The 17,649-nt window shown below is 37.8% G+C and overlaps 1 protein-coding gene across 3 annotated transcripts in view; it reads left to right on the forward strand.

Annotated features, from left to right (window-relative positions):
* The window catches only part of GAB1 (GRB2 associated binding protein 1), a 102,813-nt gene extending 85,605 nt beyond the window's left edge, over positions 1 to 17,208 (forward strand). For 2 of the 3 annotated variants that reach the window (XM_061993947.1, XM_061993949.1), the window contains exons 7-11: positions 9,430 to 9,519; positions 11,523 to 11,616; positions 11,964 to 12,087; positions 14,991 to 15,113; positions 15,363 to 17,208. In XM_061993947.1, coding sequence (XP_061849931.1) covers positions 9,430 to 9,519; positions 11,523 to 11,616; positions 11,964 to 12,087; positions 14,991 to 15,113; positions 15,363 to 15,521 — 590 coding nt within the window. In that variant the 3' untranslated portion in view covers positions 15,522 to 17,208. The remainder of the gene's footprint in view (positions 1 to 9,429; positions 9,520 to 11,522; positions 11,617 to 11,963; positions 12,088 to 14,990; positions 15,114 to 15,362) is intronic. The other variant, XM_061993948.1, reaches the window with a different exon arrangement.
* Positions 17,209 to 17,649: the final 441 nt, after the last annotated feature.

A 17,649-nucleotide genomic window follows, 5' to 3' on the forward strand; every position in this document is an offset into this window, starting at 1 on the left:
AAGGTCTCCAGGTATATGAGGGGCCATCTCATGTACTGAAGAAGAGGCTGCCATTTCTTTTTTTATTGGTTACAAATTTCTGCAAAACCGGTGTTTACTAGCTATCATTGTTACTGAGAAATTACTGTCATCAGCTTTCAGGTGAGCATTAGCTCTAGCTTAGCAACGTTTGTGCGGGCCAAGGGACGTCCAGTGCCAGAAGTCCATTTGACAAATAGGTAATGCAGTGAAACTAGCACAGAAAGAAAGAACGCACAGCTTTTTGTTGTTAAATGTATATACTTACCAGTTCCCCTATTTTTCTTCAGTTGAAGGGCATATTGCTTACAGGCAGTGTAGCTTGACAGGTAGAAACGTAGCACTCAGTGATGGCAGTAGCCATTCTGTTGCGTATAGCCTACTCTCACCTATTGCTGTTTCTGTTTTGTAAACCTGGGATGAAACACTTAGTTCTGCTTCTGCTGTCTTTGAAGAATACTCTGTCAGGCAACAACGATCTGGCCATCTATCAGCAGCAGCGACTATAATGTGTATGTCTTCACAGCTCTGATACAAGCAGCTGACGTTATGGGTAATTTAATAAATTGTTAATATTCTCCAGATTTTTAAGAAGAGGCACAGATATAGAGAAGTAGCACCAGTGACATAAGACTGAGTTACGAAAAAGCAATGAGTAGACTAAATGTAGGTAATAAGTAGGCCTAAAATTTACTATTCAGAAGAACCCACATTGTTCTGAGGAGCATACTTGCACACCTTTGCTGTGAAAGCCAAAGGCTTCTCAGTCTTCCCACCCATAAACGAGTAGCCTGTGCCAGAAGCTATGGTGGGCTGTGAGATACTCTTTTTCCCCTGCTTTCTAGAAGAGCTCTGTTTTATAAAGTGGGTTAAAAATAATAACCATTTTACTAAAAACACATATAGCTACACTGTTACACTACATTTTCATGTAGTTTCATTTTTCTAGCTCACAGCTGCTTCTGTACATGCAGGCAGCTTCCAATACTTTCTGGAAGTTTTGAAAGCAATTTCAAAACATGGTGTTGGTTTCCTGCCCCAATAACTTGATTCAAAGTGCTTTACTATTTAGAGAAACATACTGAAAGGTAAGTGATATATTGCTTGGGACAAAATGGAGAGTATTTTTCCAGGTGCTTCTCTGCATTCACCTCTAATTAAATGACAAAAATAATCTCTTAATTTGTTGTTTCCAAGGTGCTATTTTTTGTTATAGTGAACCACTGGCTACATTGATTTTATATTTCTGCTCTTTGACTGCTTTAGCTTACCACTGTTGCATGTAGTTGTGATGCTAAATTGGAATCATTGTTGCTAGCAAAAGGCTTCAAGCAGAAGAAATATTTCATCCTTCCATATGGTTGAGTCTTATTCCCTGAATTGTTCAAAGCTTGTGACTAGTTCTGCCACAGGGCGGTTATGTGACAAGTACCATCCTCAAAATACTATTTATCCAAGAAGGAGCAGTAGAATTAAAGGTGCCTAAATGCACTGAGATGAAGACTCCTTAGCTAAGGCAGCAATGAACAGCCAGGTTCTCTTTTGGTCTACGTCATACTTTCCGTGGGGCTCTTCAAAACGTCTGAGAAGTGTTGTGAGGCAATGGATCCTGTGATCTCCATCCTGCTGACAGCTTGCAGGACTGGAGTGAACATTTTGCCACTCCACAGGGAAGCGCTGTGTGCAGCGAGGCGGGTCCCAGGTGACTGTGCTGGCAGGCCACAAGAAGGTTTGAAGGCCTGACAGAGGTCTGAGTCTAGACGATCGTAATCTGCAGTACAAATGTGACGTAAGCCAGAGATCAAGGAAAGTGCATAGTCGAAAATAAAAGGGATAGGGTGTGAATTGGCTTTTATAGGTCATGAGACAGCGTTTGAGTGAGGCAACATTTCAGAGATGTGACCTCTGTCTATGAGCCTCTGGGCATGATAACGATCCCCTCCTGCCCAATAATTTATTTCTGGGCGTAGTGGGGTTGGGGTTTTTTATTTTAAAGCAAGACTTTAAGACCAAAGAACTACAAATAAGATTAGAAAAAAAACAAAACCAAAACTTGTTCAGGAGTTGTCCAGAAGGACTACTTACAGCTATGTAACACTCTGTGTGTGTGTGTGTACATCTATCTGTATAGTTCAGAGCTTTTCAGAAATACATGCTTTTGACTGACAAAGTGTAGTTTTTCAACATCTGAATCGGTGATTAGTGATGGAAGTGGTGATGGTGGAGTTGAGGTCAGTCTCGATGTGTTGCTCTGCTTACTGTAACTTGGTAACTTCTTTCTGAGGAGCAGCATGTGTCTGTACTAAAGTGGGATTTTTAAGGTTCTGAAAAGAAACATGTGAACCATGGGCATATGACTGAATTAACAATTCATGACCATGATGGAATAAAAATCAAAAGTTAAATCTCATTCATTTGAATGTAGCGTAACACTGCCAGTTGTAATGTTTTTGACCCATGTTATTGAAAAGGACTTGATGAGAGTTTAGTTCTGCACAGATAACTAGTTCAGGGTCATGGGGAGTTGTGATAGAACGATGCACTCCAGATGACGAAGCAGGTTGCTGACAGAGCTTGGGATTCCCAGCCTACAACGTGATACTGGACTTTCCTCCATTTGTCTTGAATAGCAATTTTATTTGCCCAAATATTGTTACAGTTTAACTGCATTTAAGATTATTTTAAACAGGATTTTTCAGTCCTAGCTTTGGATTGTATTACACAGATTGTTTTGCTAATGGCAAAAATAAACTATAGCTATTGTAGTGCATTTTCACCTTTTATTTTTTCACAAAAGGTTTGTCTTCCCACTGAAACCAGTCAGCACTTAGGCTGAAATGCTTGCTGCACATTGACTCTGTGTGATTGCAGTTAAAAGCACTTGCTGCTTGACTGTGGCAATTTTCAGCCCAGAAAGTGGTAAGCTAAGGCTTAGACAGCAAGTGATGCAACCTTTTTTTTTTTTCATGCCAACAAAATACCCACTTGCACCTTGAAAACAAGGAAACAAACAGATAAACTAGGGGAGAGAGGAAAAAAATTCTCACAGAGTTAGGACTTGGGATTGTTTTAAAAATATAAAAAAAATTATCTGGTTGTTTTTCTTCTAGTTGTTTCACATTTAAAATGTTACAAGACATAATTTGTGTGCTTAAGCCACAAATATGTGGATTGCTTATAAAAATGTTTCTGTATCTTTGCCATTGCTATTCATGAGTAGCTCCTAAACAGATAAACTTCATAGAAAATTCTATTTTATTTATTTAACTGCATAGGCCCATTTTGAAGAGGTAATTGGGTACAGAGCTTTCACATGGAAGGAAGCACGTGCCATATTTTGGACCCCACAGGACCCACTGTGATGCTTCTGGATGAATGGCATAGTCGTACATTGTTGTAGAGTAGTGTGGTGATCTAAAAATCCCAGGCCAAGTAGGTAGTTGTTTAGGAAATTAGGAACCCTCATTAATCATGAAGTTAGTTATAAATAGCTTAGTGAACAGTTTCCTTGTTAAATATTTACATCTTTGAGTGTCCAAGTTGGACAATGTGAATATATTGCACATCCTGATAGAGCAGGAGCCACTCCACCATCCTGAAATAAAACTTCATATAAACAGTTAAGGTTTTTATGACAATGGGAGCTGACATTTCTTTTATAATAATAATAATTAGAAGTTGGCAACACTGCAGTGTTCTATGCTGTCATGATTATCTTGCATATTCTTAAATGAAGGATCACTCATTTTCTCAGGCTCTGTAGGCACTGAAAATTTGTGAATTTTAATCATCAGCAGGGACTGAAGCGAAGATTTGTTGAAAAAGAAATTAATTTTCATGATGACTTTTCTGAGCAGAAGTGCTGTTCACTTTGCTTCTAAGAAATATATGCATTAAATCTTTCCATTTACTCTTGGAAGCTGTACCTCCTGTTCTTTCCATTTGGGATTCAAAAAAATAAAGGTTCGAGGGGATGTTTTGGTGCTTCCTAAAGCAGATTGAATACAAAATTACTGATTCATTTATTTACCCACGCAAGCCCCAAAACTTCCCTTTAGCTGAAAATTACACTTCCTCCATTGCCATACTAAATTACTTCAAGGCTAGTTTTTCCTTAACAGCTTTAACTGAAATTTGTATAGCTCCTTGCTACGGTACAGCAGTCCTGAACTTCTAGCTGTAGCTGTGATCTTATTTTGATGGCTGCATCACAGCTCCAAAGGAAGCCATAGTTCACTGGATATAATGGCTTTCAAAAAATTAAGCATACAGATTTTCTGAAGACAAAGTGCAAGACTTGCTCTTGTAGTGGTGGGATGAACTTCAAAGATGCCAGGGAAAGCAAGAACAAGAGAACACAGATGATAACACCTTTTCTTTTTTCTTCCTTCCATACATCTCTTTTTTTTCTTCCCTGTGTGCTTAATGCCTTTTTAAGGAAATGTAGTTTTTTATATATATTTTGTCATTCTGTTCCATTCTGTTCCATTCTGTTGAGGAGATTATCCATAGTTATTCGAGCTTTGGGGGCTTTTTAAATACAGACATTTAGAGTTAACTCACAAATTAGAGCAGTCAAATAGTATTTGGATGATGAATAGCTTTGGCATTCTCTGAATAGTTTTTATAGCATTTGGCAAAAATTTTATGACTACCAGTGAACTGTAATGGTCAGATGCAGTTGGACTTCTTTAGAATCAGATATTTTTTTTCCCAATTGATTCTTAACTTCTGGAGCGTTCAAAGTACCAGTGCTCTCATAGAGGTTTATTTTGAGAAACCTAGAGAGCCTCTCTTTAGATGACTGTTTTTTATATTTCATGATATTGAAGGAGTAAGTAGATTTCAGCTGATTTTTTCTGTCCTAAAGAGGCTGTAGTTAACACCATCCATGGTGGTATCCCTGACCAGAACTAGGCACATTATTGAAATTCCTGTTTGTTGCTGGATACTAGTATGGAAGTGGATGTTAATGTTGCATAACTAAATAAATTAGAAGTAGCTTGGGAGGAAATAGTCTTAATAAAAACAGAGATGAAAAAGCAAATTCAGGATATTTGTAGAGCTGTGTGCTGAAGACCGTGTATTCGGAAATCAGAGTTCAGTGGGGTGAGGAAGAAAAGGAAAAGGGGGAGGTTCTTCTGCAGTACTGAAAACCAAATAATAAACCCTGTGGGAGTAAGACTGTGAGCTTTGGTCTTGTTTTTAAGGAAAAATCTGCAGTGGTTCTAAGTACCGGAATTCTTGGATTTCAGTGCAAGTTTTGATTTCCTCTAATTACAGAGAAAAGGGGGAAAGATACATGATTTTTTTAAATGGAAACAAGAAACTGCTGGTAGTGTTGTCTCTTTGAAAGCACTTCAGTGGATTCAGGATACTTATGTGTCTGGGTTTGCCTTTTGCTCTCCCCCTCCTATTTTATGCAAAGCACTGCTCTAGCACTCCTACATCTAATCTCCTTGTGTCATGAGGATTAGTTCTGTTATCCAGAAAACAGCATTAACAGATAATGTAGTTTTAAAATTTTAAGTCACGTTAGTAAATTTACCTTAAAATTTAAAGCCCCAAATAGCTGATGTTTAAATGAAGTGTTGGCCTTTTTCATGAGCATGTTTGCAATTTCCTCATGTAAAAATCCTGTGCCAGCAAGTCATGGAGCAAGCAGCCAGTCAAAAAAGAAGCGTTCTTTACAGAAGAACAGTTCTTGTTTGGTGCTAATGCTTCAAGGCAATAGCCTGAAAACAAATGAGACTCTTCAGTGAGTGCCTTCTATCCTCAAGACAAAATATGTATCTATCTACTCTGATGCAGGGATTCTCGATGGTGGGACTCCTTTTTGTTCCCACCCCACATAATGTTCCAAGTGTTTTAGGAAAAACAAAAGGTAAAGAATACATTAGCCGATAGAAGAAGCAAAAGATTTTTCAGTTTATACCATTACTTGAAGCAAAATCAAAAATGTAATAGGACTCTTCTCCTGAGGACTTCTCAGACAAAGACAGCATTGACAGGCACCAAAATGCTAGGAGCAGAATTCATGCCATCTGAGTGCACTCTAATGCTAGATCCATAATCACTTGTTCTGCTTGGCAGTTTTTACAAGTAGCCATTTGTTAGAAAAATAGACTTCATTAGTGATTTTTCAGCTCAGAGTGCCCTTGCAAAGTATTCATCTGACAGAACATACGGAAGCTGAGCTTCTCTATCCTTACTGTAGCACTTTGCATTTCACAGGTGGTGACTTGGCTGAGCAGTGAAAACATCTAATTTTCACTTCTTGTTTGGTTGGTTTCACTTGCCATAAATTATTTAGGGTTTTTTTCTCCCATGTTGGTTTGCATCCAGTGCTGTTGCAGCGCAATTTATTTCCTCGTCAGGTAAAAAAATAAAATTCTGTAAAACCTGTATTTTTAATCCAGATTCATCTTTCCTGGAATAGCTGTGTAAGTTACAAGAGTTGCCTTATGTGAGTGCCTAAACGTTAGATGAGGTAAAATTGAGTCTGTGGGCCTAAACCACAGGAGATGTGTTCCATCATGTTACTGGCACTGGAGTGCTGTATGGAGCCGGGCTTTCCGTATAGACCCAGCACCACCAGGAATTTCAGTCATGATACTTGAGTTACAAAGTTCTAAAAAACTTGTGTGTTTTTGTTTGTGGATCTAGCTTAAGATAGTGACACACCTGTCAATTTTTAGGTAAATACTTAGGTAAATATTTAGGTAATTTTTAGAAATTCTGATGGATTTATTAAAAATACATCTCTTGAGGTAGCTAAGGGATATTATTAAGGGTTTTCTGGGCCCTAGCTCGTGTTACTTAACCTTCTTAAATGGGCAAAAACAGAGTGGAGGAATTCTGCACTTAGACACAAATACGTAACCTCAGTTTTGTCATTGTGGTCCCTCCTCCCCTTTTCCTTTGCCTGGGGCCAGATCTTTTCTGTTGCACAGTATAAGCTCCTCAACAGAGATTAGGCCTTTTGGTGTTTGTTTTGTAGGGGGGGCTGGGGGGTTGGAATCCCCAGATCCTGCAGAAAATTCTCTGTGACATGCTAAACTAGGGGAATTGTATTCTCCTGAATGGCTGGTAGCAGCAAGCTGTTTTGCCACCAAGTTTAAACTAAACGGTCTTTCAGCAGCAAGAGATGAAAGCTCAGTGGGTTTATTTTTTTTATGCTAGAACATTTTGTTTGTTCTTGTCTGATGTAGAAGAGGAATATTATAGGGACCTGTACTTACTTATATAGCTCTTTTGAAAGTCTCAGAATGGTTTATAAGTGCTAAATTAAGTGTGAGGCAGGCAGTTACATAATATACATGTTTCACAAATGAGGATAACCATAGGTCAGGAAGGTTAGCTGCACAAGTCCGTGTAGCATCATTAACAGGAGCAGAAATGAGTCATAGCCCCGAGTTCCTTGCATTTATCTTCTGCATTATGGGTTTCAGGCACTTCAGCCTATGTTTTGGGTATAAGAGCAGAGAGTTATCAAGTAAATGCTGGTTAAATAATTTTATTAACCCAGTTACCTCTGCTACACATTTTTCATTGCACTTAAAATCCCTGCTCTTCTGTCATTGACTGTCATTTTAAATTGAGTTGAATTTGGCCACATTTATTTTAAATCAGATTATAAAACCGTGGAATGCAAAATTAATATGATTAGGTAGTGACATTCAGCATCAAATTGTTCTTAATAAAAGATGTTTGAACTTCTACATCTGTTCAATTGTTCCTAAGAAGCTGGCCTTTTTATATAGGCAAGCTTTTATCATAGAGTCATAGGCATGGTACTTACAAATATCGAATCGGCTCAGAATGAACTGTGCCAGCATCTTCGGTCATGCTTTCGACTTAGCTCCAGTCAACAGCATACTTTACAGCAATACTTTGTGCCCTACTTTACAATCCGTGTCTTTGGTCATCATTGCCTAACTGCTTGGCCTTTTCATCAGCACTTTAGGCTATTTAAGGGAGCATCTAATTTTGAAATCATTTAATGTCCTCTTCTTTTTAAGGAACTTGCTATGCAGCACTACACCTGCATGGTATCTCAGAAGCACCCTGTAGAAGTTAAGATACAGTACAGAATCTTTCTGTTTACCTTTGTTCTTGTTACTTGATTGTTTCCAATACTTCAGTGATAACAGTAATAGAGCACTTCATATGCAAAACCCTTGGGGTAGAGATTTGCAAACTTCTGGTGTTTGTTGCCAAGTTGATTTTTTTTTATAAAGCATTCTCCCTCGTTGCTGGCAGTAGCAGCTCACAACTGTCTCTAACAGTTCTTTTCCATTTTCTGCTTAGAGCAACTTTCTAGCATAATCAAACTTTAACTTTCCATTTGGTTTATTTTAAAGATGTATCTTTCATACGGCTTCTTGACTGTACCACTTGAAGGCACTCATCTTCTCTAATATTAATACTTTCTCGGACTTTCATGAAAGGTTAGGGTTATGCATTATTAGTCAAAACAGACAACATGACTTGAAACACCTGCAGAGTTTGGTCAAGGTGGCTGAGAATTTCTTTGTTGGGACAAGGGATTGTTTTACTGCCTCTGGGGAGCTTATTGACTATGATGTTCTCTTCATTTGTACTCTTCCTCTTGTAACCAGATATATCTGAATTGTTACATTGTGTGGTAGCATAATGTATGGGAATGTTATATTAATAATGTGATAGATATAATAACAGGGAGTGGTTAGTGCATCTACTGTAGTTCTATATAGGTGTATACAATTGAAAAATATAGAGAGAGTATAATTGTATGACAGGGTCATTTGTGTCAGAGGTGGGGTTGTGCTGCAGTGGAGGGACATTCCCCCTGCTTCTGCAAGATCAGAGAGGTGGTTTTGGTACAGACAGATGTAGACCTCTGGGGAAAAGATTTGACGAATACAGTGTGGAAAAAGATTCTTGAAGCTTCTCAAGTGGGATATGCACAGTGGCTAGAAGACCTCCCAAGAGCATCACTATTTCCAAAGTAATATTGTGACTAAAAAAGATTTAATTTCTTTGACGATACCTCAGCTTGGATCTGAAATGTGACTAGTCTCCGGTCATGCTAGATATTCCTCAAATACAGCATTTTTTTACGTGATGCAACTTGAAACTGGTTAATGGTAATGACTAGTTAGAATATGTGTTGATGCGCTTTTTAGCCTTTTTGTACACCTTTTATGCATGCCTCCAACAAATTACTTGCATGCAGTGTTCTTTGCTTTTGGTTTGGTGCTTAAGCTCTTAGTGTGAGACCTAGCTAGACTGTCAAACTCTCTCCCTTGGCAGCTTGCTTATGCTTGTGGCGTTAACCTTTCTGCAGGGGATTGTGCTGTTTATTTTTAAAAATCCATTTTCCATTTAAAAATAGAATATTATTAAGAGAGTCTTCTTTTTACCAATTAGGTCAAAGTCCTAAAATTTTAAGACCTAAACCACATGGTTTAGAGCGAACTGATTCACAAACCATAGGTGACTTTACTACAAGAAGAAAGGGTATGTACTTTAGCACTGTATGTATATGGAGCTTTATAAAAATAAATAAAATGAGAATTAAGAAAAATTTTATTATATTATAGTAACCTTAACTATTGTATAGTCTTTTTACTTGTATTATAATCTTAAGATCATGGGTGCCAAGCAAAAAAAAATCCTATATAAGGAGTTAGTTAAAGTCTTTCTGGCCTACAGAGTGCATGGAAACATTTCCTTGACATTAACCATGGTGTTCTGATATCTTAAGTTGTAGCTGTTCACATTTTGGATTTACTTTTGTCTGTTTGTTTAGAAACAAGTATGTATGACTTACTGTAAGTTTCTTGAAACAAACTTTGTTAGGCGATAACCTGAAATCACAGCTTACCTGGATCTCCTACTGTTGGCTAAACACTGATATAAAGCAAAATATGATCCTCTGCCCATTTACTATGAGAGAAGTATTTATGCATCTTAATGATGATGTTGTCAGTGGGCTTTGGCCAAAGTCCTGACTGTCTGCAGCAGCACCTTGGCTGCCATTTATAACCTTCCAGCTGGTCTTAGACCTTTACAGAGGTCTTGAGCCAAGCTGATAATTTTTGTGTAACTCATGCTTTAGTACCATCTTGCCTACATGACATTCAATTCTGCCACTCTTACCTCATATGATCTCTTATATCTTGAGATAGATGAGTTGTAGTTCTCCTGAGTCTGTGGTGACAGTTTTTTATGTGCGAGTTAAAGTGACAGAATTACTGGAGTAGGCTTGATGCTCTTTGAGTGCATAATTATGACTTGTTAATAGAGAAAAAGAGAAAACTGGGATACAAAAGACCGATACTTACCCAGACAATTTGAATCGGGAGTCCTTATGTTCAATATACACTGAGTTTTCAATAAACTCCATCTGAAAAGTGAGTATAATAAAAATATGAGTACAGTTCCGCCTTTTCCTTGTGAGACAACCACAGTGATTAAGCAACTGATTTCTGTCAGTTCCTCACATGGTCACCTATCTCTTATTCAACATTAACTATTGCTATATGACTGACATTTGATCTGGATGAATCTGCTAATAGGCAGCAAACTGATGGAATGGGGGATGAGGAGAGGAAGGTGTGTTATTATAATGACATTGCATTTTATTTTCTAAAAACCATTTTAGGGAAGATGAAGTTGAGATTGAAACTTATCAGCAGTCAGTATGTTTAGTTTTTTTGGTTTTTTGGTTTTTTTAATTATGTTTTTTCTCCGTAAGTCCTTTTATATTCTTTTTTTTTTTTCCCTAACATTTAGGAGAGGTAAAACAAGCAAGCTGGAGGGGAGGGATAATGCTTTTCTCACTAATACTCTATTTGTGGTTCTGTTATGAAAATGGAAATTTAAAATGGCACCTTTTCTGGAAAAATGTTAACGTCAGTAATGACACAAACACACTGCTCCTTTGCTCATCTGTGGATAAGCACTGAAGCAAGCCAAAGGCCTCTTCAAATTGAAGCTGAATGTACGTTCATCTCTCACTTTCGCAAACTTAGCCTTAGCTGCAGATTCTGCCCTCGTTTTGAGCTGTGAGACCTTATCAGTAAGGCCTTGTGTATGCAGTGAAGGCAGAGTTTGTATAGTAATAATTGTACATGAGCCAAGAGAAGTACTCAGAGGTGGCTCTGCTGAAACCATCCACCAACCCTGTCCTGGGCCTGTCAGACAGTTCATGGCGGAGTAAAAACAGAACACCATGCTGCCATTTTCAGAGCCTCTTTTCAAAACAGAATTGCTACTTAAAAGTGTATCTTGCAGAATCCTTGAACTATAGTCTTCTGTCTAATTGATGCTGTTTTTTTGTACCTGGAAAGATTAAAAATAGAAGTTACTATATCATGGCTGGCCGAGCACTATAGTCTTTCCTTTCTGAACTTGCATTCACTACTTACAAAAAAATAATTTTAGACTTTGAAAAGCTATTAAATTTTAAGTTTGTTTAGGAATGTTCTGTGCTTTAAGATTGTCTGCTTCTTATATAGCAAAACCAGCTCCACTAGAAATAAAACCTCTGCCTGAGTGGGAAGAATTACAAGCCCCGGTTAGATCTCCGATCACCAGAAGCTTTGCACGAGAGTAAGTTCCTTAGCTTTTCCTCATTCGGATTGTTTTCACTGACTAGAGTGTTCATAAATGTGGGTACCTCTGAATTATATTTTTAGCCTGTGTAATAGAAATTGAAGTTTCTTTGGAAGTATGTTTGTGTATGTGTGTGTCTGTGTGTATGTGCTCATGTGCAAAGTGTGTCCACGTGAATTTTGATTTCATAATGTTAAATATAAGGGACTGTGTATAACCAAAAAAATATGCACTCTAGTAAACCTGAATGAAAATTTCAGCTCTAATATGCTTATTTTTGTTGTTTACCAGGAGGTTTAAGATACTCAAGATGTATTGTTTGTAAAATAATTCCTGGTAATTAGCTCCTCCAGGTTTCCCATGTCTCCCAGACCGGATTCAGTTCATAGCACAACTTCCAGCAGTGACTCGCACGACAGTGAAGAGAATTATGTATCCATGAATCCAAATCAGTCCACTGAAGACCCAGTATGTAAAACCTACATCTTAACTACTCTCTTCCTGTGCAGTCCTTACTTTTAAATCATGCAAACACAGATCTTTCCACACAACATCACTCCCTTTATCCTTCTAGATCGAAATAATAATTAAAAAAAGTATCTGTAGAAACCTGTAGTTTTTGTAAGATTTCATGGAAGAAGTTTAGAGCATAATCATATATAAAGAGAATGGTTATTATTACATCTCTGCTATGCAAAACAGATCAATACATTATCTTTTCTTTCCTCTTCCCTAGAAACTCTCTCCACTTTGTAATTGTTTGTCCTGGGCTATACACTAGTTCAGTATTATGACATCAAGGGAAATAAATGGTCTTAGGACCTCTGAGACATGCTTAAAAACCTTTATTAAAAGGCCATCTTCCAAGAAATGTGGAAGGAACAGGGTAGACAAAAAGATTGGTATTTGTTGTTTCTGTTCTATGAAAACTGAGCTATGTATACTTTTATTAGGCTTCTATCAAAATAAGAGGATAGAAGGATTCTTTACATATATAATATTGTATTTTTTTCCCCTTTGGAAGAAAATTTTCCCAGATAATAATAAAATTTCAGATATTCAGCTTGCAGTGAAGTAAGTGAAAAGCTAGTTAGGAAAGGTTAATGATGCTTGCAGTGGTTTGGAGTGGGAGTGGAGCAGAGAAAAAGAACCACCGATAATGGTATTTTAGACGGCAGCAGTAGACCTTGGCCTAAACTGAAATGTGGTCCAAAATACCTCTAAAGCATTGAAGGAAAACCTGTATCTCAAGCTCAGCTTCTTGCTCAGTATAGTTCAATGCATTCAACATATACAGCAGCATTTTCTCGTCTTCATAGCATTATGAGACACCTTGTTTGAGGAGGACCTATCTTAGCACCCTTTTTGTTCTGTTTGTCTGCCTTCTTACATGGCCTATGCTAGCCCATTTTGCTACGCCCTGGACTCTTCCTCTTGCAGTGCTGCTTGCTTCCCCATCCCCTGCTGCTCTGGATACCCTCCCCAGTTTCCTCCAGTCTCGCTCCTCTCCAGCTCACAATTGCTCCCTCTGGATGTTGCCTCTTGGCCCACCCTAAGCAAACACCTCCTGTTGACTTCTCTGCAGCAGCTCTGACTTGTGTGAGCTCACAAGCCCACAGAGCATCCCAGCCCCTGCATTTGTACTATGTCTGACCTGCCAGCAGTGCAGGCACACTTCCCAGCTGCAGTGCACTTCAGCACTGGGGACCTGATGATGTAAAAACTTAGCCCCTGGGCCCTTGCAAGAGGCATTGGTAAGTAATCGGTTGTGTCCTGTTTCATAGATGCAAAAAGCATCCCATTTTACACAAAGGTTTAGAATCGCCTGTGGCCACGATTCTCCCTGCAGCAGAACTGCTGTTCATGTGGGGGAATTCTATTGATGCTTACAATGCCATTCCAGGGGTTTAACTGCTTTAGTGGGGGGTTGGATTAGATGATCTCTAGAGGTTCCTTCCAACCCCTACTGTGCTGTGATTCTGATATCACAGCTCAGCGGGCTTGTCATTAATATCTTCTGTTTGCTTTCGCTGTTCGTTCTTAAGGCCATCCTATGGATTTTCCTCCATTTATGTACATTTAAAGTTCCTGTTTTCTAATGTGTATGTTCTGCCTGTCTAATTTGTTTTAAATAACAGATTATTTTTTGTTTAAAGAGTAACAACTTTTTTATTTACACTGGAAACATTGATACAGAACCTGATTTTTGTATATACAGAAATTGATCTAGAAAGTTTGGCAACAGAAGAGAACTTTGTCTTAAGTGTTTGTGTTTGTTACTGCTTAATAATCAATGAGTTGAATGATACAGATATAATGGGTAGCTTCAGTTTTAAAGGCCCAGCCTGTTAAGCTTTAACCCATAAAATATTTTACTTCTTAGAGAACCGGAACGTATCCAGATATCTCAAAGCCTTTGTTTTAAAATGTGGCAGTTACATAGACGTTTTGGGAATTTTAATTTGCACCAACTGCATCTCTGAGAGGAGTCTGAACTTTTTCTTCTTTTTCTGTCACCAGCTTCAAAGCATCTCGTTTGGATGTGTCATGCTTCTGTTTTATTTAATAAGATCAGCAATATTCTGCTTTTTCTTTCAAGTTGCTGTCAGCTGTATCCTTCTGTCTTTCCTTCTGCCTTCCTCTTCATTTTTTGCTGACTGCTGCCCTCTGTCTTCCTTTTTTTTTTCTTTATCTTTTAGAGAAGAGTCCTTCTATTGTACTGTTCCTATAACACCTGTTAAGAGGGAGGGATCAGGCTGGGAGAGGACAGAGGAGGTGAGGTGGTAAAAATCTGGGCTAATTGAAATTTAGGCATATACAATGCAACTTCAGTTCAGGCATCCCTACATGATTTTTCCAAAGATTTAAGCTTTTGGTCTTATGAAGGAATAGTACCTTTTGATTTTCAAGTTAATCATGATGGCTTCTGAATGAAATGTCAAAGCTTCACTTGAAGTTTTGCCACTATTGTAAGGCTGAAATTTCTGTAAGCTATTTAACAGTAAGCAATGTAAGGAAATTTAAGTTTGTGATTAAAAGTAATGCTAAGTTTGAGATGTAATAACTTCATTTAAAAAGAACGAACCACAATTTGTTCTTTTCTCGTGAGATGAAAGGGACATTAGGTGGAAGGCACAGGTGGGTTTGGTGGCAACCTTTAATTTGAGGGGTTGGTTTGAGGGTTTTCCCCTCCCGTTGGCTTTCGACTCTGTCCCAGTTTTGACTTAGAGTATACCCCCTTGTTATATAGTGTCCATAAGATTTGCATGGTTTAGCCAATTGCAAGAGCTCTCAGTTGGTTCTTTAATATTTTGGCTGTTTACAATAACCATGTATGTTTGTAGCTGAAGTTATTTATGTTATAATTTCAGAATTTGTTTGGAAGCAACAGTCTTGACGGAGGAAGCAGCCCTATGGTAAAACCTAAAGGAGATAAACAAGTAGAATATTTAGATTTGGACCTAGATTCGGGAAAATCTACCCCACCTCGTAAGGTGAGCGGATCTTCAACTCTTGTGTTTCTACCATCGAGTGTTTCTTCATAAGTATTTAGTGGGAAGGAGGGAGCCTCCAGCAAAATCATCTTGACTAATTTGTCAAACTTGTCGGAGGGTTTGCGTTGGACCTTTTAGAGAAGCTTTTCAGAGAACAAGAAAGCTTGTTCTAGATCTGTTTGGGACATCATCTTACTTGCTGTTAATTTGTTCTAGTGAACGTTTTTCACTTTCCCTTGTCTCTCCCAGAAAAAGAGCAGTGGTTCAGGCAGCAGCGTGGCAGATGAAAGAGTTGATTACGTTGTGGTTGACCAGCAGAAAACACTAGCACTGAAGAGCACACGGGAAGCATGGACTGATGGGAGACAGTCTACAGAATCCGAAACACCTACAAAAAGCGTGAAATGAAAATACTGCTTTTTCTTCCAAGAACAGAAAGAAGTGAATTTTGAAGAACTACAGAACCACAATGGCTGTGTTGTTCGACTGTACAGTACCCGATTCACTGACATGTGAATAGATTCTTGAGCTAATAGGGTGGAAGCAAAGGACGTTTATAATATATCCAAGGAACTTTAAGATCGTAAATTGGCTCTGTGGTCTCTGGAAAAACAACCTGTAAATAACATGTAAAATAGAATCGCTTAGCTTTCATAAAACCTTTTGTTCTGTAGTTAACACATTTGTAGTATTATTATGTTTATGCACTTTTTCAGTTACAATGTTGGTTCAGGTATTCCCAGTTAGTGTACCTTAATGCCTAATTCATCTGGACAATTCCCCCCCCGCCCCTTACACTACTATTCCTTACAATTTAGGTTAATTAAGCTACATGTAGATACACAAATTAATATTTGAACTTCACTTTAACAATTTCAAATTGATTTTAGGGAACTACTTTCATAACTGAATAATCTACTTGAAATGCCAAGAGAGGGCCGTTAGTTACATACTTGTTTATATTTAATACATGCAAGATTATCTGGAAGTCTACAGGTTACCTTCCTAACAAAAATTGCTGTGAGTTAATAATAATGAACTGTACTGGATTTAGACCTACAATCCTGGCTTATATGTTAGTTGTTAGTGGTGGAACTTCTGTTGTATTTTATTAATGACAGTGTTGTGTTCAATGGGTGAAGATTCTGCAGGGTGGGATCTTACACTTTCAAAGACTGAATAATTAAATATCAAGTAAGCCTGCAAACCACTGATGGCATGCAGTAATATTGTGATCTCACACTTATTAACAAGAAATAACCTTTATATTATTTACAGAAGGTAGAATATATAAATCAGGTACGTACCAAGCACTGTTGTGCTAATACACTGATCAGGTTTAGACAATGAGCTTTAGTTTTGTACTATTTAGAAGTTCTAATGTCAGTTTTCAGTTTGAGATTAATGGGACAGTTTGACATTCACTGTTTGTAGTACTAGCAAAATACTGTGATTTTGAATTAGACATTAATTCAAATGAAAATACTATGTTTTGACACCATAGTGCCCTTCTTATGATCTCTATTTTACTTTAATCTCCTGCTTGGCCTTATATTTAAATCCCTATGCAACTGATATTTTATATCTCTTTTTTTAAAAATTAGATCATACACTTAAATGATCCCCTTGTAAACCACTTGTTGCTCTTTCCTGGTACAGGATTTTAAGCTCTATATACTGTGATCCTTTATTTTACTATGCCAGTTTCGAATAACAATCTGCCTTGGTTTAGAAGCATTTTTTGTTATTTGGAAGACGACAGAATTCTTTAAATACGTGAATGAGTTAGGTCTAGATAGAAAACTTACTAACACCTTTTTTTCCCCCACACAGACACCCTCAAGTAAGCGGTTGGTTTTATTCTCCCATCCAATTGTTTTATTTTGTCTACATCATTTTAAAGTTGAGTGTAGAGCTGTGTCATTTTCTGGCATGTTGGCCTTAGTATTGTGCCTAATCTACCATTGGTTGTTTCTCTCCCCTCGCAGCCACAATCTACAGTATGTAAATTATCTTATTCTTAACAAAGGTTCTTTTTAAATTAGTAATATTTTGATGCTTTGAATGTTCATTTAAAAAAAAATGAAACTAAACATGATGCTTTTTGAAGTGAATTTTAAATAAATGAAATTGTTCAGTTTTGATGTGTAAACCTCTGTCCTGTGAAACAGCAAATCAATGTTAATGTGTCTGTGACAGTGCCTAGGTATGAACCATGCTTCTTCAAAATTGTACATTACCTTTACTAAGAGGTAGGTTTTTTTCCTCTCAAAAACCATACAGCTAAAACCATTTTCAAAATTAATCTCTGATGTAGAACCCTACAAGAAATAGGTAAATAATCTGAATTCCCAGTCTTCCAGGAGCCAGAGTAAGTGATGTGAGCCAGGAGATAATGACTCAATGACAGGTGCCTCAAATCCATAAAGCCTGTGGAGCTATTGCTCGACTCTACTTTGCCAGTCTTCCTATCCAATAATAAACTGTTGTTCACTGATGGTCCAGTCAAAGCATGCATTTGGAGTGCCTGGCCACT

The sequence above is a fragment of the Colius striatus genome, chromosome 3 (assembly GCF_028858725.1).
Source record: "Colius striatus isolate bColStr4 chromosome 3, bColStr4.1.hap1, whole genome shotgun sequence".
NCBI classification, from domain to species: domain Eukaryota; kingdom Metazoa; phylum Chordata; class Aves; order Coliiformes; family Coliidae; genus Colius; species Colius striatus.